Genomic DNA, 26,876 nt, shown 5'->3' with positions numbered 1-26,876 from the left:
TACAACATACTTCCCCTAGATATTTAGACCAATGTAACTTGAAATCCGAAATTTGAAATCACATGTTTCTTAAGGTAAGGTGTAATCCTAAAAGCATGTTGTAAGATAACAGGACAACAGTTAATATGCCCACACCTACATTCACGCTATGTGTAAATTGTTTGGTCCTCTTAAATCTATTGCCACTTAAATTATTTTAATTAATAACCATTTAGCCTAGGATCATAAAGATTAGCTTTCGAAGAAAAAGTAATAGTACACGAAGCAGTCCTTTCCTTCTTGAAAAAGGGTGTCTAGTGTAAACTTCTGTATCAAGCATGAATTATTGGACACGGGTGAAACTACCAAACAATTTAAAGAAAGGCTTTTGAAGTTCTAAATATTCACTTGGTGGAAAGAGCAACAAAAAAAAAAAAAATAAAAAAGATGTTATATGTCCTTTTGGCAAAATTATTTTTGCCTACTTTTTTTACTGTTCAGCTTATTTTTACTACTATTTATGGTTCTCACTGCACTTTTTGGTATTATTTACGGGTTTCATTGTGCTATTTCAGTTAACTTTTATTATTATTTACACTACTTTCAATAAAAAGTTTTCAATTTCAACAAAATAACCGGATCCCAAACAAACCCTAAGTCTACTTACACAATAAATTTTGCGACTTTTTCATAATTGTTAAGTTGGCAAGTTGTCTGGTGTACAATGATTATAATGGTAGAGGTGGATTCATGTAAAAGTGGTCCTTATTGCGTCTCTATCATTATTTCAACGAAAACTAACATAAAGTAGTCCTTGCTTTTTTCATCAGATATGAACTATTAACATATTTCTGGAACATTGGCATTATTACAACACAGTTTGATTACCAGCTTGCAAAATCTCATATATTTTCTCCCCCAGGGACAGCAGCATTGTCTGCCCAATTTGCTGCACTTCCAGTGCGTGGAATGCTAGGGAGCCTTGTGTACAAATCCACCTGAAACGTAACTCCACAAATGATGCCATTGTCATCTTCACGAGCAATTGCTCTAACCTTGTAAAGTGGATGATCAATGATCAAAGCTTGTAAGCCCACTTCCATTCATGAAAATGCACCCTGTTATGCAATGCATTAGGAAAAACCACGTTTCAGCATCAAGAAATGACTGTTACAAGAAATCATTTAAGTTTGGTTGAGATAATTTTTTTAGTAATTTCCTTGAGTTTTTAATTGCTACGTGCTACCAAAGAGAGCAATATGCAAAAAAGAGTGAGCTGAACTAACCAGGAGGAAAAGGTGCACAAGATTTTCCACAGGCCTCTCTTATAATATTGAGATCATTGCAGCAAACCAAGGATCCATCACCGGTTATTCCCCAATGAAGTTCTATGCATCCTTCACGGTTCTAAAAATGGTAGCAACAATTACTAGCATTGTCACATAATATTTTTCTCTTTAGTATCTAGCATTTCTTATTACAAAGGGTGTGCTGCCTTGGACATCTCATGCGAAGCAAAGGACTACAATATGAATTAAACATTCCGAACCCCCAAAAAGTGATTCTAACGTCATACAATGGCTTTTAATAGAAATTATAGCACAGCATCCATCATCGGAAACGATGATAAGTCATTATTAATGTTCCCTTTGCATTTAAAATTTGGTGATGACTACGTTTTTTATGATCTGTCTTTGTCAGAGATTAACTTTCGTTTCTTTATTCAAGTACAATGCAGTGATTCAATTCCATCTCTACTAGAGAAATTATTCTATACTTTGGGAGAAACACTCCCTCCTCTCACCTAATAAAAGATCTCAGTAATAAAATTCATGATAAGATCCATCATTCATGTAAGAGAAGAGGAAACATCACTCGAAAATTTTGCACAAGCATATGCATGCTAGGTCCAAAACATTGACAATGTCATATTCAGAGTCAAAGAAAGTTGAATAGAAAACAAGGTAAGTTGATATAGTAGAAAAATTCCAAAATGAATCGCTATATATAAATATAATTTATGTAATCTAGTTCTGGTGTTGTTAAAGTTAATCTACAAACCAATACAAATTAAGTATTATAGGCATGAACTCACCCGGGCTATAAAAAGTTTTCCAGATCTAGCATCAAAGAGAATGAATGCAAATTTTCCTTCAAGATCTTTAATCACTTGATCAGATGGATAGGGTGCTCGATCTCTTAGAACCTTATAAGCTTCAACTATAACCATGGCATCTGTAGCTTGTCTTGAAAGACCATAATGTCGTCTTAGTTCAGTTTTGTTCTCTAGAGCCCCAGTAATAATGCAGAAGATATCATCTGTGACTACGATAGACCTTATAACATGGAAATGAGCCAGTTAATTTAGTGCACTTAAATTTATTTTATACTCATTTAAAAAAAAAAAAAAATCAATAGTTACAATGAGTATAGGTAATTTGAACTTAGATATCTCCATTGAAAACACCAAAAGTTATTAGTTGAGCTACAAGATTCTTGGTATAGTTTTAGATAATTTGACAATCTCTAGCAAAACTTCAAGCTTGCTTTTAGAAGGTTAGCTCTTTTTTTTTTTTTAGAAGCTTACATGGTTAACTTCTATTTTCAAAAGCAAGAACAACACTCTATCATTGTTTTGTATAAGCATTTTCCATTAACTACGTCACCGTGTAATTTTAATTGAATTGAAAGGTTTTCAAAAGGATATAGTTTAATTTGAAATCAGCCATATTATGAGGTTAAAAATGTGACTTTCTCAATCTAATTTTTCAAAACTGCTTATAAAATTGATAATTTGATGTGATAAGGTGACACTGTTGGTCCTTACAAAGATTTTCAATAAGGCCTCTTCCATGGATTTTACTATCCCAATTTGGTAACAACTATATTTGTAAAATAATATATCTAGTGACATAAAATTTTTATAATTTTTTTTTTCATAATGATGACAAATTAAGTTAGTGTAAAATAAAAGTAGTGTGGATGGTGGGCTCTTATAAAAGTGATTTACACCAAACAAACATAATTTGCCAAACTTACCCCCTTAGCAAATGTTGAATGTTGATTTTTTTTTTTGTGTGGCTGATAATAATAGCAATATTATTATGTAATACCTGGGCTGTGATGGACTTTCATTTTCATGCGATGAAGCCATAGAATTCCCATTTGCAAGGCTGTAAACCGTGGAGTCTGGCCACAATGACCGAACAATCTCAACTATATCTTGCCGGGATTTCATAGTTTCTAACCCCATTGAAGGAAGCTTCAGCTCCTCTGGTGGGTTCCCTATTGCTTTCTCAAAAACAGCCAACATTTTCAACCAAAACTTCCAAGCAAAACTTCAAGAACAGCTATTGCTCTGAATAGAAACTAATACATATACTTTGGTGAATTAAATAGAGGTGAGCTTCCTAGATGCTTTTATATTTCTTCTTATTATTTTTTCTTTTTAATACTTTTCATTATTTGTTGTAGTACTTGATTCAAAGTTTGCTACCTCACAAGAGTGCTGTGTTGGTAGTAATGCATGTGGCAGCTGTAAGGTTTGCTCGAGCGATACGTGTAACGTGCAAGTGTCTAACCAAGGTTGCTGTGCCTGTGACATGCAGCATGCATAGTGCCAAAACCAAAAGTCTCTTGTTTGTGCTTCAGGAGGTGTCTGTTAAATTCAACAGTCAAATGTTCATCGGATAAATAAAGACAAAACTCAATTAACGGTTTCGAATAATAGTAAAACGAATGAACTATTCTGGAAAACAGAAGGACAGGTACATATATTTTTGGTCCTTTTTCCTTTGCCTTCTTATTCTTCCCATCTTTTTACCTACAAATATAACATCAAAGAATGACCTGTGTATCATCCAAACATGATAACATTCTTTCGGGACCAGGGTTGTACATACCTAGATGCTGATTAAATACATATTGTGGTGATCATATTGGCTTTAATTTTAGATGAAACAAGTTCTTGAAGGTTGTGGAGACAAAAGGTAGAGAATTGGAAGTGGCACGAAGGAATCAAACTCAATGAACTATGAACTATGATTGCTGACTGTGAGTCATTCAACCCATGTATATATACAATTCAAAACTGGTCACAAGTATGACATACTTCATTGGACCAAACAACTGAGGTTTCACTTAATATAAGCAACTGTACATCCATAATTCATTGGACTTTCTTGTTCATACTTGACTATACGTGGATGATTGTTTAATATCTCAAGTGCACGCTCCTTCACAGCCCCAGTGCCCATCCCGTGTATGACAAACAGAACCGAATACGGTCCACTTGCAGAGATGGCCATTTCAAGGTGGTACGAAGCTTCTTCCACTCGCTTACCACGTAAATCCACTGTGTTCTTTGATGTCTGCACCAATGGGCCATATGAAACCTCCTCACCGTTTTTTGGCTCTGGAAGAGCCTGGAGTTCTTTGCTATGCTGACCCTACAGTATTGATGTAAGCAATCAGATTTATGTCAGTTAAATGTCAATGAAGATGACTAGTTCAAACAATTGCCACACAATCCCAACCAATGTTCCAAGATAAATCTTCTTTTCTTTTCTTTTTTTCTTTTTTTCTTGTTTCAGAATAAACAGTTAAAGTAGGATTGTGTGTTTACATCATGATTAAGATCTGTCTCAACAAAAAGGAATAGGATCCAACAAGTTGAAGTGCAATATGTGTAGTTGTATAAAAAATACTGCCATATTCTGGGGTTAGAACTTGAAGAGAACTAAACGCGATGATTAAATGTCACATTGTACTTAATTATGTGAACTGAAGTTCAAACTTTAACTTGGCTTGTGGAAGGAACTTATCCTTCAGGTTTCACCAATAAAGTAAAAATGGTAGGAATAACTTGAAAACAAATGTCTACAAGAACAGAAACTGACTGCCGTTACTATTATACAGAGCAGTGTGCAGAGAAGAGACTTCCTTCATGTAAAAGGCATTAGAGGGACAAGAACACCCGAGAAGAAATGTATAATAATAACAGTAAAAAAAAAAAATCATTTCCAAGGCCTTATATACATTGCTCTAGAAAAAAAAGGATTGCACAAAGGGTTTCACATAGGTGAAATCATGCAGTCTGGATTGTGGTGAGTTGAGTGGTATTGAGAGTATGAAATTGATGGGTGATTAGAAGTGTGACTATAAATACGAGAAGATTATACTCCAATGAAACAAGAGCTTGGAACAAACATGGAAAAGCTTATGCAAAGTAGTAAACTCATTGAGAGAAAGAGACAGTCAAGTGTTACAGTTTCATAAAGCTTCAACTGATGCAAATGCAATACACATAATTCATTATAAACAAGTGGAAAATGACTGTAGTGGCATGCCACCCATGACATGAGGATGGTATGTGAAAGTAAGCTTAGATGGAAACCCTTGATGTCAAGGTGGAACCATGGAAGAATGTGCTTGTGTACAAAGGGGCCTAACTTCCTCAGGCAAAGTCAAATTAATCAAATTCATTTTGATAATTTCGCCTAATGCCCCTACTTGCTTAGCCAAATCCTTTTATGTGCAAAAGGGATTAGGCCCTACAATTTACGTTCAGTTAACAACTAATCTAGATGAGAAATGTCTTAACTTCTGCAAAGCACTACTTAGTACATACCTGCCTTTTCAAACGTGGGGCATGTCTAGTTTCAGTATTCCTTTCGCTACTTGCAATAGATCTGATATTGCTTTTCTTTACACGGACCTTTATTTGACCATGTTGTACTAGGACAGTTTCTTCATCTTCAGGTGCTTCAACCACAGTAGCTAACTTACGTCCCAATCCCGTCACCTGGACTTGCTCTCCAATTTGAGGTGTATAAGATTTGGAATCTGTATCATTGACAGAATAAGCATCACGAGGACAGTGAGCTTCAACTACAGAGGCGATTTCTGATTCTGATTTCCTGATCAGTGAATTAAACTGATCAGCACTGGCAATTCTGAGTCCATTTTCAAACTCCTGTATCACAACATCCAGCTGAGATTTTGCAGTCTTTAATTCTTGCTGGACCTGTTGGGTTTCCTTTGCCCTAAGAGCTGTCTCACGCCCACCAAGATCCTCTGCCTCATTTTGGATCTACACCCACAAAATTGTTTGGGGGGTGAGAAGGAGCAGAAAATATTATCAAACAACTATCACAATAAATTAATTCAAGAATGGCAAATCATTCAAAATCCAAGTTGCTGCGATTAGAAACAAAAGAGTTACATTTGAATTTTGACATGTAGTCTAACTTTGACAATACCACTAAGGCTGCGTTTGGTTTAACGGTAAACCAATTTCAGAAATGATTTTCCCCATTTGCGTGTGTTTGGTGAGCACAAAAAATTTGGTCAACTGAAATTGTTTTCCAGTTTGACCGTAAAACACCCCTTATACGATGGAATTGGTTTACCGTTCCTATTTTACCTTCAAATCACATTTTCCACGGAAAACAGAGAGAGAGCACGAAGAGAGGGAGACAGAGAACGAAGAGAGGAGAAAGAGAGAAGTGAGGGAGACAGAGAACGAAGAGAGGAGAAAGAGAGAAGTGTCGACGAGCTCGCGCCGGCGAGATCGAGCCCCAAGCCCAGACGAGCTCGCGCCGGCGAGATCGAGCCTCAAGCCCAGACCGAGCCCCAAGCCCAGACGAGCTCGCGCCGGCGAGACCGAGCCCCAAGCCCAGACGAGCTCGCGCCGGCGAGATCGAGCCCCAAGCCCAGACCGAACCCCAAGCCCAGACGAGCTCGCGCCAGCGAGATCGAGCCGCGAGATCGCTACCACGCCGGCGAGCTCGCATAGGCGAGATCGAGCCGCGAGACCACCGTCCCAAGCCCAAACCCACCTCTGTCGTTACCAATCTGGCCGCCGTTACCGATCTCTCTCCCTCAATCTCTCAATCAATCCGAACATTGATCTCTGATTTTGTTGTTGTTGTTGCGGTGGTGTGGGTGGTGGTGTTTTGGTGGTTTTTGTGTTGTGTGGTGCTGGTGTGTGGGTGGAGGTGGATTTTTCTGTGGCTGCTGTGTGGGTGTTGTAGATTTTTTTGATATAAAATTTGTTTGGAAGCTGAGAAAATGTGAGGAATCAGTAAAAAATTTGCATTTTCAGAATGTTACCAAACACTTGAAAATATTTTCCAAAGTATTTTTTAAAATGCCACCAAACATCTAAAAATATTTTCCTTTCCCGAAAATATTTTCCTTTCCTGAAAATATTTTCCGGAATTGCTTTACTGTCGAAACAAACGCACCCTAAGTTCTATTAAAAAATTCAAATTTTCTATTTTTAGAAATATGAAAAAGTTAATAAAGGAATAAAATAGTCTTGATTCGAAATTTTTTTTTAAATGCAAGTTCTTAAAAAATAACCCAATTACTTCGTCCTAGTATCTCCTCACTGCAGTTTGGCACCCTACTTAAATTAACTCTCGACCATTTAAATGGATGCTTATCAAAAAAACCATTTAAATGGGAACTTACAGATAATTTGACAACCACAAGAAACACCAAAACAAAAACTTGCTCCTGGGCTCAATGCCTGCACAAAGAGGCACAGCAGATGGCCCTACCATGGGCCATCAGTGCTAATATTAGCAAAGCCATTGGTGCACCCAATAAATTATTTGACTCCCACTGTCAGTGCTCAGAACCTTGCTAGGACTAGGTTGGACTTCAAAACATTAACCTTGACCCTATATGGAAATTTAATCATTCTCTGACATATTTGAACTTCTAAAAATACCTCATGATATAGATCCAAAATTTCTGCATGAAGAGATCCAGCTCTTCTGGCCTGAGCTTCTAATCTGTTTCTTTCCTCTACTAGTGACTGATATAACAAACCTTTCCGCTCTTGCTGATTTTCAGGCTTTAATTGTTCCACCCATTGTTGCGCACGTTCAATTATATTTAGATCAAAACCAATTGATTTAGCAATACTCAAGGCATTTGAATTCCCAGTGCTTCCCCAGAGGACCTGATAAGTAGGTTGTAAGGTTTCTAGTGAAAATTCCATGGCTGCATTCTCGAACTGACTACCCTTTTCTTTCAGGAGACTCAAATCCGCATAATGAGTGGTCACAATGGCCAAGTTAACATGGTCTTTGAGATACTGCAAGATGCTGGTGGAAAGGGCCACACCTTCTGAAGGATCTGTTCCACTACCAATTTCATCAATGAGGATAAGTGATTCTCTTGAGGCCACTTCTAAAATGTTACAGATTCGTGTTATGTGACCACTAAAAGTTGAGAGACTTTGTTCCAAAGACTAAAATAAAAAACCAGAGTAAGACTAAGCAGGAACAACTAAAAGAACTGAAAATTTATACGCCACAAACAAGAAAAACAACTACCTGGTGATCTCCAATATCAGCTAGAACAAGATCAAACCATGGAATTCGTGGGCGGTTCTTAGCAGGTAAAAACATGCCAGCCTTTGACATAAGAGATGCCACACCTAAGGTTTTCATAGAAGCAGTTTTCCCTCCTGTATTTGGCCCTGATATCACAACCACCTTGGTTCCACATTTAATTTTAATGTCTATTGGCACAGGATAATCAGATGCACCTCTTAACATACTTAAAGAAGTCATTGTGCCATTTCCATCACCCAAATGAACTGAATTGCCAGAGTTGGATGTGATGACATCTGAAGAACTTCTCAGAGAGGACTCAAGGAGCAGAGGATGTTGTATACCAGCAATATCTACTGACAGAGCATAATCTTCTTCTTCACTAAAATTTATTGCGTCACAACCCTGTGAAGTGATAATTGGACAGACCCCATTCATCCACTGAGCATAGGCAGCCCTTGCAAAAGCAAGATCAACTTCTAAAATTCTATCCAACAAATACCTTATTTCTATTTCCGATTCCACTATTTCAGATGTAAGTAAGCTCAAAATTGCTATCTCCTCAGCTTTCTCAGAGTTTGAAAGCTTCACTTCCATGTTGTTCAACTCTATAGCTTCTTTGGGTTCCATAAAGTATGTCGCACCAGAACCACTAACATTTAATATTACACCATCTGGAAGTAGATGTCGGTGGGAAGCCCTAATACCAACACACATTCTAGACCGACGCTTGGTTATGAGAGGTCTGTCAATCGCCCCAGCCTGAAAAATCTGAGACGACACTCCCTTCAACAAAGAATCCAAACTTTCTGAGTTCCTCTTCCTTTCTGACCTAATGATCTCCAAATCTTCGCTAGCTCTATCAAGGATTATTAACAAATTGCAATCAATGCAAAATCCTATTTTATGCTCTAACTCCACTTGGAAATTGCAGTGCTTTAGTATTTCAAGCAGAGGCAAATACCTGTTTGAATACAAATAGAAACATAAATTTTCATATCCTTATTATAACATCAAAATCATGCAGGAAGCTCCTGCTTTCAGTTGTATGGAAGTGTAGAAAAAGAAGCACAGCACTCTATATGTGACATTCCCCTTAAAACAAATTTTTATACTGACACCCTTACTGTGACATGAGAACTCATTACCTTATGATAAATGCTTCTCCCCGACTGCCAACCAATAAGGACAACCTATCCAGGGATATAGCAAAAAAAATTGCTTAACATAGAAGCAGCAGCTTTCAGAGCCTTGTGACACCTACTTTGGAAAAAAACAATATCCTCTTTATTGTCTTGAACCAAGTCAAAAAAAGAACTGTGAAGATTCAAACTCACAAACCATTTTAAAATAAAGGCTAACTCTAGGCGCAGTTTGATGCAGCAAACCATGTCAATGCAGGACCTCCTAACCTCTAAGATTCTACCTCTAGGCTTTCTGGAATATATCTAGCAGAAAAAGATTAACAATCAACCCATAGCATGCTTTTACCATATCTCTTTCCAAAATCTATTACCTTTTAGATAAACAGCTTGGTTACTAATAAATTCTCAAAATGCATCTATTTGTTATAATCAGAATGCAAACCATAACACCCAAAGAACAAAACAAAGACACATCAACAAAACCCAAAAACCAACTAAAGAAGACCAATAAAACCAAGACATCCCACTTAAACCAAAATTAACTCCAATCAATTTTTACCTTCACATCAAAAAGATCAGACAAATTTATAAAAATTTATAATAAAAAAAAAAAGCATCCATACATCAGGAATACACTACTCATTATGAACTTGCAACACCACAAATAGCTCTCCTAATAATCTCCACCATTACCCCCTCCCCCTCTCACCACTCTCAAAGTCACACTTCTTATAAAGCTTATAAGTTATATCACTTATCTATTTATTTTCTTACATTTGCACTCTTCTTCATCATATTCTCATATTCCATCTTTCGCAAAATTAAAGTTTTTCAACTTTTAGGATAATTACTCTAATCACCATTGCTTCTGCATTTTGTTTCTCTAACAAATGACACGCCATACAAACTCATCAGACCAAAATATCAATTCCAACTACAAATATATTGGTGATAATAGTCAATAGACTCAATACAATTATTGGATAAAGTTCAAGTTCCAAATGACTCTTTGTTAATGCCAAGAGCCTTGTAAGATTAACTGACACCTCTTGGTGTTTCCAACAAAGATATCCAGGATCCAAATCCCCCACCCCCAACTATTGAATTACCCAAAAAAAAAAGACATTATTGCTTAATAGCATTTTATAGGATTTTCAAAATCTCACGCTTGGATTATATGTTCTCTCAAATTTCAAGTCAATTGGATATTATTTATTATTCAATCTCTAAAACAGTATCCTATGTAAAATATTAAAATATAAAATCTATGAATATACCACAAACTATCAAAACTAAGAATAGTGCATGCCCCCCCTACTATAACATCTAAAATCAAAATGAATTTTTAAGCACCAAACATATTTCAAGTCAGGCAAACCAAAATGAATAAATGATTTAGTTTGACTCTGAGCTGAAAATCCAATCAAATACCCACACACACACACACAACAATGGTGGCAAAAAAGAAAAAGAAAAAGAAAAAATATAATTTGAACCTATGGTGTAGTCGATCCTAATTTTGTTATTTGATGATAGTGTAACTGAGCTAACTGGAACCCAAAAGTAGGGAGTTATATTATCAGGGAAATTTTGCAAAAAAAAAATATATCATTTTAGTAATAATTATGTAATGTAGCATTGTTTTAAAACTAAACTATTTGGGAATCTAGCCTTTTTATTAAAATCATGTTTCATGTTGAAATTCTTATAATTCAGCCAAGTTAGTTAGTTGAAATCGTATAAATATGATTCTAAAGAAAAGGCTATATTCCCAAATGACTGTTTTGCCAATTTAAATAATTATTACTAACTATTAATTAAGACATTATTATTTTGCAAAATTTCCCTAATATTCGGTATGAAGCTGTTTGTGCTATAAGTTGATGTGGCAAAATTGTGATTAGAATTAGATGGTGTAAAGCTAGAGTTTCATTAAAGCTAAATTAAATTAAATTATGCCCTTCTCTAATTCTAATAACAATAGCAAAGTAGGAGTACCTTTCAGTTTCAGAGCAATCTCCGGTATTAACCAACTGTTTCAAGTTCTCGAACAAGAGCTTCGCGGCTCGGAGCGTTCGCCGAATCGCGCAGAGCTCCGAAATCGAGAGCAACTCGCGCGAAGCAGCCGAGTTCAAGATCCCCGAGACGTCCTCGATCCCCGAGAAATCCAATGGCGGAGAATCCATCATCATCAACGCCGACGCTGCAGCCGCCGTCTGATCGAGAAGCTTGTGGCTCTCCTCCGGAGTTTGGCCCAAGGGGATCTTGGCTTTCTGCGCGGCCGAGAATCCCATGGTGGTGGACGTGAACGATGAGAGTTGTTTGCAGAGTGAGGGCCATTCTAGGGTTTCGAGGGTTTCGGATTGGAGGGTCTGGGAGAGAGTGAGCGACTCGGGCGAGTTGGAATTGAGCACTTTCACTTTGGGGAAGAGAACTGGAGGGGCTTTGAGGGCGACGGAGGTGAATAGGAGATTGGTGAGTTGCATGGGGAACGAGTTGACTCGGTGAGTTGGGATTGAGTTTGGGTCGAGTTGGCTAGAGAGAAGTTTTACTTACATTTGCATTTTTTGAATCTTATCCTTTTGAATTATGGAGGCAAAAGAAAAGGCCACGTTGAAGTGGAAACCACGACATACGATGCGTTTTTTTTTAGCTTGCCGTATCATAACCAAAAAAAAAAAATGCAAATTTTAAGATTTTTAATTTATTTTCGTTCAACTGGTTTTTTTTTTTTAATATTTTTGAGAGAGCTCTCAATTTATGGCATTTACTCCTAATGAGCGCACTTTATCATCAAATTAAGACACCAATCGATTTTTAGTATAAACAAGGATTGAATCCCAAATATCTTATTCAACCATCATAAATTTTATTAGTTGAATTAACTAGAACTCATGTTCAACTAGTTCTTTAATTCATACTTTTTGTATAATGAAAGGTTTTGCTGCATTCGAGGTTATGTGGTAGCAAAAAAAAGAAAATAACATGTGTCGAAGACTCATGTGCAATGCACATGTTAGGCACTTGTCCCTTTTCTTTTTGTTGGCACATAACCCTATATGCAACAAAACTTTTCCATTTGTTTAATTCTATTTAAAAAATTATGCAATTAACTAATAAAAGAAATTTGAAAAAAAATTCTCACATTAAATATTGTTATTAATTTTATATATTTTTAAGGTGAAAATAATAATTTTTTAATGCCAATTTTTAAAACAAAATTGGATAAAAATCCTTAATTAAATAAATTTGAAATTTAGAGGACTAATTGAATGAAAGTAAGTTTGATGACTAAAATGAATTTCAACTAAACTTGGAGAGTGCCATTTACATTTTAACCTAGGAAAAAAAATCACATTTTAGCTAATTAGACTCAAAATTCACCCACATATGTCCATATAAAGTTGTGTAAAAATACATAGTTGATACAATCATCATGTAATATTTACAGTAGCATTATTCATTTTGTATTTAATTTTTCATTCTTTCTTTATGTATCCCAAGAATTCCCAAGAATGAAAGAAAACAGTAGATGGGTAGTTGTTATGTTTGAATCCATATTTACTTGAACAAGTTGATGCTTCTATATGATTCTATCATTAACTAAAATTCTAATAGTGACTTTGATGATTTAAAAATATAATTGAAAGTCAAAAGTATAACTGTAATACCTATCTCACTTAAATTTAATTTAATTGCTTCTAGAGTGAAATTGATGAATTATTTAATTTATTTTGAAAGTGATAATGCAAGAGCACGAAATTTGGTTACCCAAACCCACTGAAAATAGTGATATTGAAATTCCTAAACCCGACCCAAATCAATAGATACTTGTAAAGAGAGTGGGATGAACAAGTTTGGGCTTCGCCCGAGGACACAGATAGAGAAGAAGGGACCAGACGTCTAAGATTTATATGTATGAATAGATCTTTACAAGCTCGCCTGAGGATAATGTTCTTGGTTATTACAAGTACTGTTCACTCTTTTTCAGTTACTGTTCTAGTTGTGATCTATTTTTTTTCCATTTTTTCTCTGGATCCCCCTAATTTGAGAATCCCTTTCCTTTATATATTTCATCGCATCTTGCATCCTAGCCCTCTATCTTCAATTCTCCTGAATCTCCTTAGGACACTTGTCCCATTAGACTTCTGATGAAGGTGGTGGAAGGACCTGCTGAGCTATGGATCCCCTGTTAAGGTCACTTCTTCATTAATGCAGCTTATAAAGTTGTTGTCAACCATTTAATGGGGAGAAATAGGTGAGACTCTACAAGAAGTTTCCCCCAAATATCTTGTTTATCCCTTGAGACACCCACCTTCACCCCTCATATCCCCCAATGACGCTCTATCACTTCCCATTCTCTCCTCGGACCTGTCCTTGGGCCATGAATGCTCCTTCAAGAGGAACAACTGATGGCTACAGCGATGCGTCCAATCTTCGGTCCTGGGGTCCCCACAAATATTATTTTATATTATGATATCTACAAAGAAATTTTATAAAAAAAAATGTAATGTAGAGAATTATTTTTGTGAATTATTCATATTTAACTTTCAGTCTCCTTATCAGTTAAGGAAAATGATAAAAGATTAAAACCTATTTGGATTAGGACTTTAAGTGTTATTGGAATTCTTTAGAGCTCTAGCCTATCTAAACAACCTTAATTTGAGTTTAAGGGCGAAATAAAGTCTTGGAATTGGATCTGTTTGCCCTAATACCAAAATTGATGCAAAAAATTAGCACTTAGGTTGCTTGGAATTAGCACCAAGCTAAACCCTTAGAATTAGCACCTCAGAACCCTTAGGAATCAGCACCTAAGACGTTAGGAGTTAGCACCTAACAATTGGAAAAATATCCAATCTGAATTACATTACTCATGTCTATTCCAAAATACAAATAAACCAATCTCTATATAGAGCTAGAACTAAAAAATAAAGAGATAAAAATAAAAACATACAAAAACTAATCCCAACTAAACTCAAATACTAATCCCTATCTAATCCCTATCCGAATAAAGGCTACAATTATCTAATTTCCTAGTATAAGATAAATACAAAAATCTGAAAATATAAATTCTAAAATAATTTTGATTTTACTCCTGCATCAATTCCACTTTCAAGGAAATTGGAGGTCAATTCTCAAGATCCAACAGCTTTCAACCAACTATTCAAGTACGAAGAAGAAAAAGTAGTGAAATACGTGAAAAATGAAATAACAGTATAACACCCTTTGGCAAAACAGGAGTGAACTTAAAAGGAACAACTATGCTCATGTTAAAACTTCAGAAGCAGACCCACATATAGCATGGCTAAAGTAATGAGATAACCAGTCTAGTGAAAGTACAAGAACGGATTAGCCGATTAGGTAGCAAGAACCCAATAAAAATAGATTTTGTTTCTTGATTCAAGATCATTTTAGAAACTCCCCTATAAATATCATTAAGTTTCCATTGATGTTATGCGAGGCAAATTGAAAACCATAATATTAGGAACAAGTAAGAAAACCATTGATGTTATCCTCAATCAACAAACAAAGCATCTTTATTTCTCCCTCTATGACAGAAATCCTCACAAGTACTGTTGAATTTTGAAAATGATGTAGAAGCATGTAAGCCCAAAGCAAAGAACAAATAGTCCATTTTGCTTAAATTTATTATAAAAAGACTAGTTTTTTTTTTTTTTGAAGTTTTTTTCTATGTATATATGACTAGTCTTTTATTTGCCTACGCTATTTTTGGTTTATTAGTTAGTATTTAGCATGTTGATTTACATATTCATTTGGGATGTGTGTGGTACCCCTATATCTATGTAAAATTAATTAAACCCTAGTCATCCGCTTAGGGATCAAACGTAGGGTAGTAAAGTGAATGAGTAGGCCAATGAAGGTTGGCCTAAGTGGAAGGAGCTCTGGTCTCTTATGCAAGTGGTCTCAGTTTTGAGCCCTCGTGGATGTAGCAAATTTTCTTGGGAGAGGTCCCCACCTTGGCGCTTGACAATACCTCGAAGGATTAGTCCTGGGATAAAACTTGGGATACCTTGAGAAACCAAAAAAAAAAGTGAATGAGTAGGGGCTATCATGCTCCATGTGTCTTTGTCTCTGTTGGATTCTATCTCACCATGTATTCTAGATGATTAATTGACGAGGAATAAACTGATTAAGGGTGAGTTTGGTTGAGCTTTTTGAAAAAGTGCATAATGAAAAAGTGGAGTTTTCAAAAAGTGCATAATGAAAAAATGCTTTTTCAAAAAGCTGAGTGTTTGGTAAAAGCTGTTAAAAAGTGTTTTTTGAAAAAGCTGAGTATTTGGCTAGCACTTATAAAAGTTGCAGTTTGAGGGATAAATTACCAAAAATGACAATGTATATATAAGGGAATTTATTTCATACTTAAATCAACTACTTCGTATACTTAGGTGGCGTTTGGATAGCGTCTAAAGAGAGCGTTTTGCGTCTGGCGTTTGTATATCCGTGGGACCCACTGCTACAGTAGCTTCCAATTAAACGCAAGACTGAGCTGAATACGCGTAGCGGTTTTTTCCTTCAACGCACCATTCTTCGAATGTGTTTGGATTCAGCTTCCACGTCCAGCGTCCACGTCTGGCTTCCTTCTTTTTTTTTCTTTTTTTTTTCAGCGTGTCTGTCACTGTTCATTGGCCATGAACAGTGATTTTAGGCCAATGAACAGTGATTTTTGGCATGAACAGTACTTTTTACACATTTAGAAATTATTTTGCTACAGTATTTTTAGTTTTCAGCAATAAATTCTATCCAAACAGACTCTTCGTGTTCTTCAACGATCAAACCCAAAACTTCATCAAAACCCAGCAAACCCATTCTCAAACCCAGAACATGATGAACCCAGCAAACCCGCTCTCAGTGTTCTTTACAGATCAAACCCAGAACTTCATCGAACCCAGCAAACCCATTCTCAAACCCAAAACATGATCAACCCAGCAAACCCATTCTTCGTGTTCTTCACCGATCAAACCCAGCAAACCCATTCTCAAACCCAGAACATGATGAACCCAGCAAACCCATTCTTCATGTTCGTCACCGATCAAACCCAGAATTTCATCGAACCCAACAAATCCATCAAAACAGAAGATCAAAATAGTGAAACCAAAACCATATGAATCAAACCCATGTGAAAAAAAAAAATCAAACCCATGTGAAAAAAAAAATCAAACCCATCAAACCGGTCAAACCCAGCAAACACAACCGATCAAACGGATCTACCCAAAAAACCCATCAAACCCACCGCCGATCAAACCCATCCACCACCACCGAGGGACCTGATCTTCGCTGGCGTCAGACTGGGTTGTTTTCCTCATGGATTTACATTCTGAGCTCTTCGCCGACGTCGGACCGATGTAGTTCTTCCTCTCTTCCTTTCTCTGGCGGGCGTGGAACTCTATTCTCGAAGACACAGGCGTTAGGTAGTGTAGGTGAGGACTGAGGAGTTAATAGAAGGAAAAAAAAAAAAAAAATAAAAACGCGTTTTCAGCTGAGCTACAGTGCTCGGACCAAAAATAATCAACCCACGTTTTTCAATTATTTGCTACAGTGTTTTCAGTTTTTAGTTTTCAGAAAAATAAGCTGTATCCAAATGAACTCTTAAATAAATTTTTCTCTTTCTAAAAAAATTATTTTTTCTCATCAATATTAGCTAATAATAACCTACCACTTAAAATTTATTGTGAAAGTATTGTGAAATTATTGTGATAATTGATACTGATTTTAATTTGAACGTACTATTACAATTATTTTTTTCTCTTTCTAAAAAAATTATTTTTTTCTCACCAATATTAGCTAATAATAACTTACCACTTAAGATTTATTGTGAAAATATTGTGATAAAAATTTATACTAATTTTAATTTGAACGTACTATTAAAATTATTTTTTTCTCTTTCTACAAAAATTATTTTTTTCTCGCCAATATTAGCTAATAATAACCTACCCATTAAAATTTATTGTGAAAATATTGTGATAACATTTCCTTCTTCTTCTTTTTTTCCTTTTTTTTTTATCATCCACACACGGCATTTCTTTCTCTCTTTTTTTCACCCTCTTTTTTTCTCCTCCACACACGTACCCATACCCTTTCTTTATTTTCCTTCTTTCCTCCTTTTTTTCTCCCTACCATTTCTCCAAACTCCAGAACATCTAGAGCTCTCCTTCTTCCTCTTTTTTTTTTTTTTTCCCTTTTCTCTTAGCACTTCGCCTGTAACACCCATGATCTTCTTTTTTTTCTTTCTTTCCTCCTTTTTTTTCCCTGTCATTCCTCCAAACTCCAGAACGTTCCACAACTCTCCTTCTTTCTCTTTTCTTTTTTTTTCCTTTCTCCCTTTTCTCTTAGCACTTCTTCTGTAACACCCATGCACTTCTCCATTTGAAAGATTTTGCTATATTTTGATTTTTTTTTTTTTTTTTTGCATTTTGAGGAATTCTAATTTGCAAGGGATTGATTTTTTATTTTCCTTAGCTGATTTGGGAATTTGTTATAGATTTTTTTGTGTTTGGATTTGGAAATTTGTTATTGAGAGGACAGAGGGCAAAGCAGAGAGATGAGAGGAACGAGGAATGGTGTGAAATGGTAATTGCCCTATGAGTCCAACAGATAGATTCAAACGCGCACGGGCTTTTTCCAAAATGGAGCTCTGAGCTCCTTTCAATGATATGCGCGTTTCTTCACAAATATAAAATGCAACTTTTTCCAAAAAGTTGCATTTTGTGCTGAACCAAATGCACATAAAGGGCTAGCTTTTTTCAAAACGGGCTTTTTGGGCTCAAAACGTTGAAACAAACGGGCACTAAACCCTAAAACCCCTTGGTAGGGGAAAAGGCAACAAGGTTAACCCCTTCCCAAAAAAAAAATTTGTAAGTAAATTGTCTTTTGTGTATAAGTCAAGTATACATCGCAAATAAAAGGTTCATGCACAATCTCGAAACTATATATTTTTTGTAATAATACATTTTCAAAATTCACAAGTTCAAATAGTTACTATCGCCAATCTTCTTCTTCTTCTTCTTTTCTTTAAGTATAGTCGTTTCTTAATGTAGAATCTTCAAGGAAGCAACCATATCTTTGTATGTTACACTTGCTTCATTTCCGCCATCCTAGGTACAAAAAAATAATGATTGTAATGTTAATTCTTAGGTGCAAATCAAATAGGAGTCCTAGTCTAAGTTGCACCGACATGGACACGGGTACGGATACGGGGGTACGGTAATTTTTGAAAAATAAGAATACGACACAGCATGGGTACAACAATTAAATAATTAATTAAATTTTATATTTAGACATTTTTAAATATTTTTAGACATAAAATACGTTTATGTCTAAAATTTAAATTATGTAAGAATTACAAATAAGTAAACTAACATCCAAAGTAGTACAATAATACACGCAAAATGTTTAGAGTAGAAACCAAAAGTTTAAATAAGCTACATTCAACATAAAAGGAAAACAAGCTTTAAACATAGAGGAGCAGTTGACTCAGTTGATTTTTCAATTCTCATTTTAGTAAAATCACCTACAATATTTAACTTTAATAAATAAATAAAACTATAGCAGGACACACAAAAACAAAAATCACTAAATTTATAATAAACATTATAATTCATAAGGCAAAAGGCTGAGTAAAGAAACAAATTTTTTTTAAAAAAAAATATATATATATACACACACACACACACAGTATAACACAGTGAGAGTGGGATTAAAAAAAAAAAAAAAGCTTTGGGTGTACTGTGGCGTGTTACTTATAATTTACAAGTAACACGCCATAGTATACCCAAAGCAGATAAAAGAAAGAAAAAAAAAAGGAAGAGAAATTGTGAAACAGAGAGAGAGAAGAGAAGATCAGACCTGTCCACGCCAAGAGAAAGAGAGATCGGAAGGGACAGAGGGCACGACGACTATCTATGGAGTTCGTCGACTCGCCGATCGACCTGATCTAGCACCAACGAGGGACAGAGGGCAGCGGGCAAAGGGAGGGACTGGAGGGTTGGGCTATGGGTTTCTGATTTCTCACTTCTCAGATTCAAGCTTTTTTGTTTTAGGGTATATCATAAAATCAACGATAATGATTTGTCCATTTGTCAAAATCTGTGAATTTTTGTTTTTTTTTTTTCACTGTTGGTGTGTCCACTGTGTCGGAGAAGCGAAAAATATAAAAATAAAAATAAAAATAAAAAAGAAAAAAGACATCGCTCGAACACCAGAGTCCGGGGAGTCTTACCAGTATCGTACACCGGTACTTTGCCAAAAATGGCGTGTCGGTGCAACCTAGGTCCTAGTGCATGGAGGGAAAAAATTGATGGTGAGTCCTTTTAGAGGACCCACATGATAAAGGGTTGTGTTTGTTTCTCAAAAAAAAGATACTCAGTGTTGTTGAGTTGTCCCACATCAGTAAGGTGTGATATTGGGAAGGAGCTTATCACTTGCTCCGCGATACTAACTGCCTTGGTGTTGGCGTGTGAGTGTATTCTCTTATCTCATTCCCCTTCCTCTATATGTGTGTGTGTGTGTGTGTGTGTGTGTGTGTGTGTGTGTTTGTTTCTCAAAAAAAAAAATTATGCAGGTCTGTTTAGAAATGCTGAGCATAATATCTAATTATAGGCTTTGTAAGACCATTTATGTAGATATCAAATAGGTGTTTATGTTGCAAATGCCAGCCAAAAACACCAGATGCATTTGGTCTCACTATCTATTTAAGCACTAAAATAATAATAATAATAATAATAATAATAATAATAAAGAAAGATTTTTTTTAATGAAAAAAAGGTCTCGTGCCTATGGTCACCGACCCTACCCACTTAAACCCGAATTCAACATGGCGTGGGGCAACCTTGGGTACATTAGGGCTATCCACATCATGACAACACAACATTTTTTCCTTGAAGTATGTGACTCAAACCAGAACACCCCTGCAAGCCAATTCAGGACTATTACCAATGCACCTCACCCTGGGGGGCAAAGAAAGATTATTAGGAATGTATAGGGAGAAAGGAGAAACATACATCAACATGTTAATGAGGTTGTGTACGTTGTGATCCAAGGGATACTTTTGGATGGACAGAATGAAAATAGCCAAGTTCTCCTTCTCATCACCGACATCGTTGTCATCTTCATCACAAGATATTGTAGAAATGTCAAGTATGAGATATTTAAGGTTCCTTCTTGAAATTATTAGGTACTCATCTATGATGTAGGGGGAAATGAGAAGGCAGAATCTCTTGTCACCTAATCGTAGCATAGTATAGTAGGTGTACAAATGGATATCCAAAAAGATTTTTGGATTTTTTTTTTGAAAATAACACTAAAACTCAAACTATTTAGTTAGTTGGCACATTTTCAAAACTATTTTGTTGTCTAACAACTTGAGAGCAAGAGACTCGATTTTGGAGTTATAAATCAAGTATAAATTACTTGATTTTCCCATCATGGCAGCAGCTGAGGTGGACATTTGGTCCACTTAGGCACAGAAATCGAGTTCTTTAGACTTGCTTTTGTTGAAAGGAACTCAAGCCCTCTGGACTCAATTTAGTTTAAATGGAAACTTAGCCTTCTGAACTCGGTTTCACTTCGGCCCTCCACGGGTAATGTGGGTCCCAGATCACTCAAACACACTCACTCACAGATCACTCAAACATTCACTCAAACTTCACCGTCTCTCTCACAGTTTCTCACTCTCACTCTTCAAACTGGGCTTCCCTCTCACTCTTCAAACTTCACGGTCTCTCTTAGTCTCATTCATTCACCCGCACTTCAAACTTCCCTCTCACTCTTCAAACTTCAAGGACTCGTCGCTCCGCCTCTCTCCATCACTTCGTCACTTTCTCCCTTAGGTCACGTGGTACCGCTAGTAGGGACTCTATGTCTATCACAAGTAAGGACTCTCTCTCTCTCTCTCTCTCTCCATAGTGTTTGCTTGGTGTTTGGGTTTTGAGAAAATATGGCAAAACCTTAATAGCACTTTAAAGGTTGAGCCTTTTTTTTGTTTCTTTGCTTATTTGTGATACTTGAGCTAATATGGTTTCTAGGGTATCTTACTTCCTTTTATTATTATTATTATTGTCATTGTCATTTGAAACAATGGACCATGTATTTGTGCTACCAAAACTAATTAATAAATCATTGGGTATTTTTTCATGGCAAAAAAAAAAAAAACATTGAGCACATTTAATCATCAACCCCTCATCAATTAGAAGATTCAACAGCCTGTGATCAAAACCAAGTCATAAATTTGAAAGGTGCTCAAGTGAGCTGTATACACGAAAATCAGTTTTTTGAATCGATTGTGTTGTTTTTCATTGTTAGCCTCAATCTAAACCTCAAAATTAGTTTTTTTTAATGTTTGTTTCTTGTTTGGTTGCTAAAAAACTTAATCTTTTTTCTATATTTGATTGCTTTGGTCATTGGTTGTTTAAAGGAAAGACTTTGAGGTATAATGTGAACAAACAAAAAAAATTACAATTGGGGAATAGAATGTGAAACAAAATTTTTGAGTTTAAAGTTAGTTTGGTTTCCAAAAATCAGTGAATGGCTCTCAAGTTAATTGGGCTCGATAGGGTAGAAGGATTGGTTGGATTTCAACAAGTCTAGGTACACAAAAAATTCCACAACTTTTTTCACAATGGATAAGGTTGCTGGTAGTGATTGGTGTACAATAAAAGTTGTGGTCCGTTGTGAAAGTAATGTTGTACTAATCAGTGATCACTATATGAGTGAAAATAGTTTTGTTGGTTTGTTTTATAGGTAAAATTTAGTTATAGTTTCTTAGGTGCGGAAGCTTAGATATCCCTATGAACTTTTCTTGCAGTCTGTCAAAGTTCAAGATGAAGAAAAGTCTTTTGGTTTTTTTTTTAACATTTTTTTGTTGACGTTTGTAGTAATCTAATCAGTGTGTTTGGAAGATAAGGATTGTTTTGAATGGTATTTGATTTTTCTGTGACGTGGCAGTAAATGAATTTGCCAAACTGGCTGAGCTGACCTAATGATATATTGATGTTAGAACTTAAAAACTTAGAATTGTTCACTTCAACCACATTTATTAATATATTTTGCTTTGTTCCCTCTTCTAATAGGTCTATATACTTTTATAATATTTCCCTTATTCTAAAGGGACATCAACAAAAGTTAGGTTTTGATATTCTTTGTTACCGTTACTCAATAACATAAACTCTAGAATCCATGCCTTAACAGTTGGAAGTTAGAACATTCTCAATTGCAACTCTTTTAAGACTATGCTTCTTGCGGATTATCAATTCTTCTATAATTTTTACTTTCTCTCTTATTCTGACAAAAATTTGTTCTTTGTGAAAGCTGTAAATCAAAAGATTTACTAATTTCAAAGTTAAATAATATTGGTACTTTTTTCTTCTTCTCTTATATTGTATGTCATATTATTTGGTTATGGCTAAAAGAGTTGAATATGGAAAAACAATTTTGCAGGTTTGATTTTGGGGTTGGATTTGTGATGATAATGTGTTAATATTCAAATAATTGTTTGGATGAGTTGGAGAAAAATACCTAAGGGAATATTGGCAGGTGTATCACTGAAGGGCCTAATGCTAGGATTTATTATAAAAATAAATAAATAAATAAAAACAAAACTCGAGTTCTTTGAACTCGAGTTCTATTCATTTAGAACTTGAGCCCTGTAACCTCGATTTCTATATTTAATACTCAAGTTCCCACAATTCAAGTTTTCAGGCAAAGAGCCCAAAAGAAAAACAAAGCAACTCGAGGCCTTCAAACTCAAGTTTCACACATAGTAACTTGAGGCCTACAAACTCGAGTTTTACTAAGTTTTTTTTTTTTTTTTTTTTTTTCAATCATGCAGAAACACCAAACACAGAAACAAAGTAACACTAGTGCAAAGCAGAAACAGAGCAAATAAGAGAATTTCTACATGGAAAAAAAATTGATCCAAGAAGTAGACAAGAAAAAAATTTAATAAAAAAAAGAACAAAATTTTATTAAAATATACATTTTGATTACAAGGCCATAATGACAAGACTTCCACTTAAATATACACTTTGATTACAAGGTCAAATTAACATGATAGTTCCACACTGGATCTTTGTTGGAAAAATACATATTTGTATCGCATGCAAAACATGCGCAGTAGAAAATTAACGGATCTACTTCATTCGCAATTGTTAACATGTACTATGCAAATTTCAGAATTTAAGAACAAAAGAGCGTACCTTGGTGCGGTGAAATTCAAAACAAAAAACAAAAGTACTCAGGAACACTTTTAATCTTCACTCCAATTCCACTTTAAGCCCAAAAAGTGTGGTCTCTCAATCAGTTTTCAAAGGGAGAATAAGAGTGTCTCACACTCACATATACACCATTTCATATTCTTGTCTCTCATTAAAAATTATGTATGTTTCTCTTTTATAACTGATTATCTAATTGGGCTAGCCTTTTGGGCCTTTTCACTTGGAGTGGGACCAAAAGGGAACAAATAAGACACTAGCTCTAATGGGCTTTGGGCTTTTCTGTTAACTCTTAACAAGTCCAAAATTACCATTAATTATATTTAATATCATTATATAAATATAGTTGCACTCTAAGCCTTATTTAATAATTATATCCCAAGACTTTATTGTACATGCAACACCTTCATAAAATATTCGTAGTAATACAAAGCCATAAATATAGACTGTCACTTTGTAGATTACTACATCTTAATCTTTGAGTACCCGGTTTAATCCTTTAAAGTTATTCATCATATATTTATGAAATCCAATTTCATAAATATATACTTTAGTAACTTCTTACCAAAGTGATTGGGCCTAACTCTCTGAATAACTGAACCCATTAAACTTATCTCAAAGGAATATTTTATATTTCCATGAAAAGATTATGAATTTCATCTTGAAAATATATATTCTATCAACACTAAATGTGGCTGCCCAACATACTGAGGTTTTGACTGTTATTTTAGATCTCACTCCTAATATATTAAAGCAACTTACAATTTATGATCAGGTCCATTATTCTCTCAAGATTAAGAGTTCATGTAAATAGAAGTCGTGAGATTTATTATTCATTTGACAGTCGTTAAGAGAATAATAAATTTCACAGTGGTCTAGTTCAATATGTTTTAACTCTTAAAACATATCAACACATCAACTAGAAGTCTCCACTTCCATGATCAAGACAAATCATCTTAGTTAATATGTTATAGTCTTCACAGATGAAATGCCCAATTTCATCACCGATTACGAACTATAATTCTGAGTTTACAAAGAACTTGTGATTTATATCGACTGTGACTTTTCACATAAATTACATACTATGCATCTTAAGAATTATATGATAATGTCCAATATTCATATTACCATTATTTTAGATTATAATAAAACAACTTTATTAATCATAATATTAAGTCATACATAATATCATACATAGCATCATACAATAGGATTTAAGGGCACTAATCCTAAAAACTTCATTACTACACATTCCCTCCACAGCCTAGCAATCTTGCTTCTGGATTACACATTCCCTTTAAGTTCATCACTTTAAGTTGACTCGTGTTATACAGCTTGCCCCACCCTTTCCTGGTAAGATGTCTTTTCATTATGCAAGTTCTTTTAGTATCAAAGCTTTAGGATCTTAGATTTCACAGCATATGAAATGCAGTCACCTTGGGTACTTGGCACAGAGTATTTTGAATCAAGTTAATAATGTATTAAAATAATGTAGGAAGAATGTCAAAGAATGATGAACATACAAGCAATATCCAACAAATGTTAATCCTTCATAATATAAACTTCTCCTTTAGTTTCCAACAGGTTAAAATATTATGATTAAGTAAAAAGTTAAGCTTGTATTTTGATGATAAATCACAACCCAATACCATGTTTTAGGGGGGGAAAAGAATGGAAATAATTAACAACTGAATGAAAGACAAAATTAAACATTCATAATATCACAATGTAGAAACGGTACATTGGATATAGAATACTTCGATTACATGTGCATTCAGTGATAAACAAAATAATAATTGTGCCGATACAACACAGTAGTAAGTCTGAATACACAACAAAGAGAACCACAATTTACATCTATAATGCCATTCCAAAATCAAGTATCTGCATGATTGACAAAAATTGATATATTGTCATTGGATACCAAAAGCCAAAACAAAGGTACTAATCTACGCAGCTTGGTTAATTGATACAATCATGGCATTTTATATAAAAGCATCACTTACCTAATTTGGATCATTATTGCTTGTCGAAGTCCCACGGGAAAGCAGACATCTTTTACGGTTATGCCCTTGTTGATGGCACAGTCCGCAGCTCTGCTTTTGTTGAATCTCCCTCAAGTCAGAATTTGGCCTTTGGATCATTATTGCTTGTTGAAGCCCCACGGAAAAGCGGACATCTTCTATGGTTATGCCCTTATTGATGGCATAGTCCACAGCTCTGCTTTTGTTGAATCTCCCTCAAGTCAGAATCTGGCCTTTGGCTTCCTGGTTCTCACCGGAATCCCATCCATCTCATTCCATAGCCTAGACTTCACAAGTCGACCTTTGGCCCACAACAGTTTTGGATCAGGCACCCACTTTGGACCATTCACATCCCTCCACAATGACTCTAACTTTGGCACCACAAATGCATGTGAATAGGTGTGAATGACGTTCTCTAAACTATAACATGGGTCAATATACCTAGTCGCATCTTGCCCTAGGAACTGAAGAACTCTAATTGCATGTGAACAAGGGATCTTTTAATTTTGCCACTTTCCACAACCACATGTTCTGGCCAATATGTTTATTTCATGACTATGGTGTCCCCCTCTAGTGCTATAAATGTCATATGGGGTAATTACTTGATATATACCATGCTCGTTATTAAATTCCCTTGGTGTCTTGCCAATTTTTTTAGATTTGCAGCATAGATTGACATGGCATATTTACTCCACGCCTTGCCCTCAGAAAGATCATGAGTAATTTTTTGTGTCAATCATGGAAATACGCGACAAGTTTGCTCTAAGTAAACTCAACCATTGTAGCAATGGGCAGGCCACAGACACCTTTGAGTACTCCATTGAAGCACTCCAAGATATTGGTCGTCATAGCCCCATAACGGTATCCACCATCATGTAGCTGGGTCCACATGTCTAGATCCTCTTTCATTAGATATGTGTATGGCATATACGGTTCGGGTTCCCTTTTCTGCCACCTAATTGTTAGTTTCTTCCTAAGGGCCTGAATCTCGGCTTCCTTGATAGATTGCATATACAACTCAAATTTAGCTTCCTGAGTAGCATACACTGCTTTAAGGCCAATGATTTTAAAATGGCTTTCTAAAAATGCGTGTAGAAGTTGCTAGCAACACGTCGAAGGCAATATCTGTGAAATACTCGTACTCGTCCATCATCA

The 26,876-nt window shown here is 35.5% G+C and overlaps 2 protein-coding genes and 1 pseudogene across 4 annotated transcripts in view; all 3 read right to left on the bottom strand.

Moving 5' to 3' along the window:
* Positions 1-26,876, bottom strand: part of LOC142635997 (putative nuclear RNA export factor SDE5) — a 106,477-nt gene that overhangs the window by 45,563 nt on the left and 34,038 nt on the right. The gene's annotated exons all lie outside the window — the stretch shown is intronic.
* LOC142635143 (stem-specific protein TSJT1-like) lies at positions 882-3,447 on the bottom strand (annotated as a pseudogene).
* LOC142636063 (uncharacterized) lies at positions 3,984-12,074 on the bottom strand. Of its 3 annotated transcripts, none has more exons than XM_075810133.1 (5): positions 11,471-12,074; positions 8,328-9,291; positions 7,718-8,242; positions 5,613-6,070; positions 3,984-4,427 (listed from the first exon to the last, which is right to left on the bottom strand). In XM_075810133.1, exons 1-5 carry the CDS (start codon positions 11,956-11,958, stop codon positions 4,217-4,219), a joined length of 2,646 nt encoding a protein of 881 aa, XP_075666248.1. In that variant the 5' UTR covers positions 11,959-12,074; the 3' UTR covers positions 3,984-4,216. The 3 variants fall into 3 exon arrangements, with proteins under 3 accessions (XP_075666248.1, XP_075666247.1, XP_075666249.1); XM_075810132.1 differs by having other exon boundaries at positions 5,609-6,070; positions 11,471-12,073; XM_075810134.1 differs by lacking the exon at positions 7,718-8,242 and having other exon boundaries at positions 5,609-6,070; positions 11,471-12,073.

The sequence above is a fragment of the Castanea sativa genome, chromosome 5 (genome assembly GCF_040712315.1).
Source record: "Castanea sativa cultivar Marrone di Chiusa Pesio chromosome 5, ASM4071231v1".
Classification (NCBI taxonomy): domain Eukaryota; kingdom Viridiplantae; phylum Streptophyta; class Magnoliopsida; order Fagales; family Fagaceae; genus Castanea; species Castanea sativa.
The sequence above is the reverse complement of the archived record's forward strand: the minus strand, read 5'-3'. Positions and strand labels throughout refer to the sequence as shown.

Coding starts and splice junctions, on each gene's coding strand:
- LOC142636063 (XM_075810132.1), bottom strand. CDS start 11,958: ATGCAACTCACCAATCTCCTATTCACCTCCGTCGCCCTCAAAGCCCCT. Junction 8,243..8,327: donor CTGATATTGGAGATCACCAG/GTAGTTGTTTTT, acceptor TTTTTATTTTAG/TCTTTGGAACAAAGTCTCTC. Junction 4,428..5,608: donor CCCCACGTTTGAAAAGGCAG/GTATGTACTAAG, acceptor TCAATACTGTAG/GGTCAGCATAGCAAAGAACT.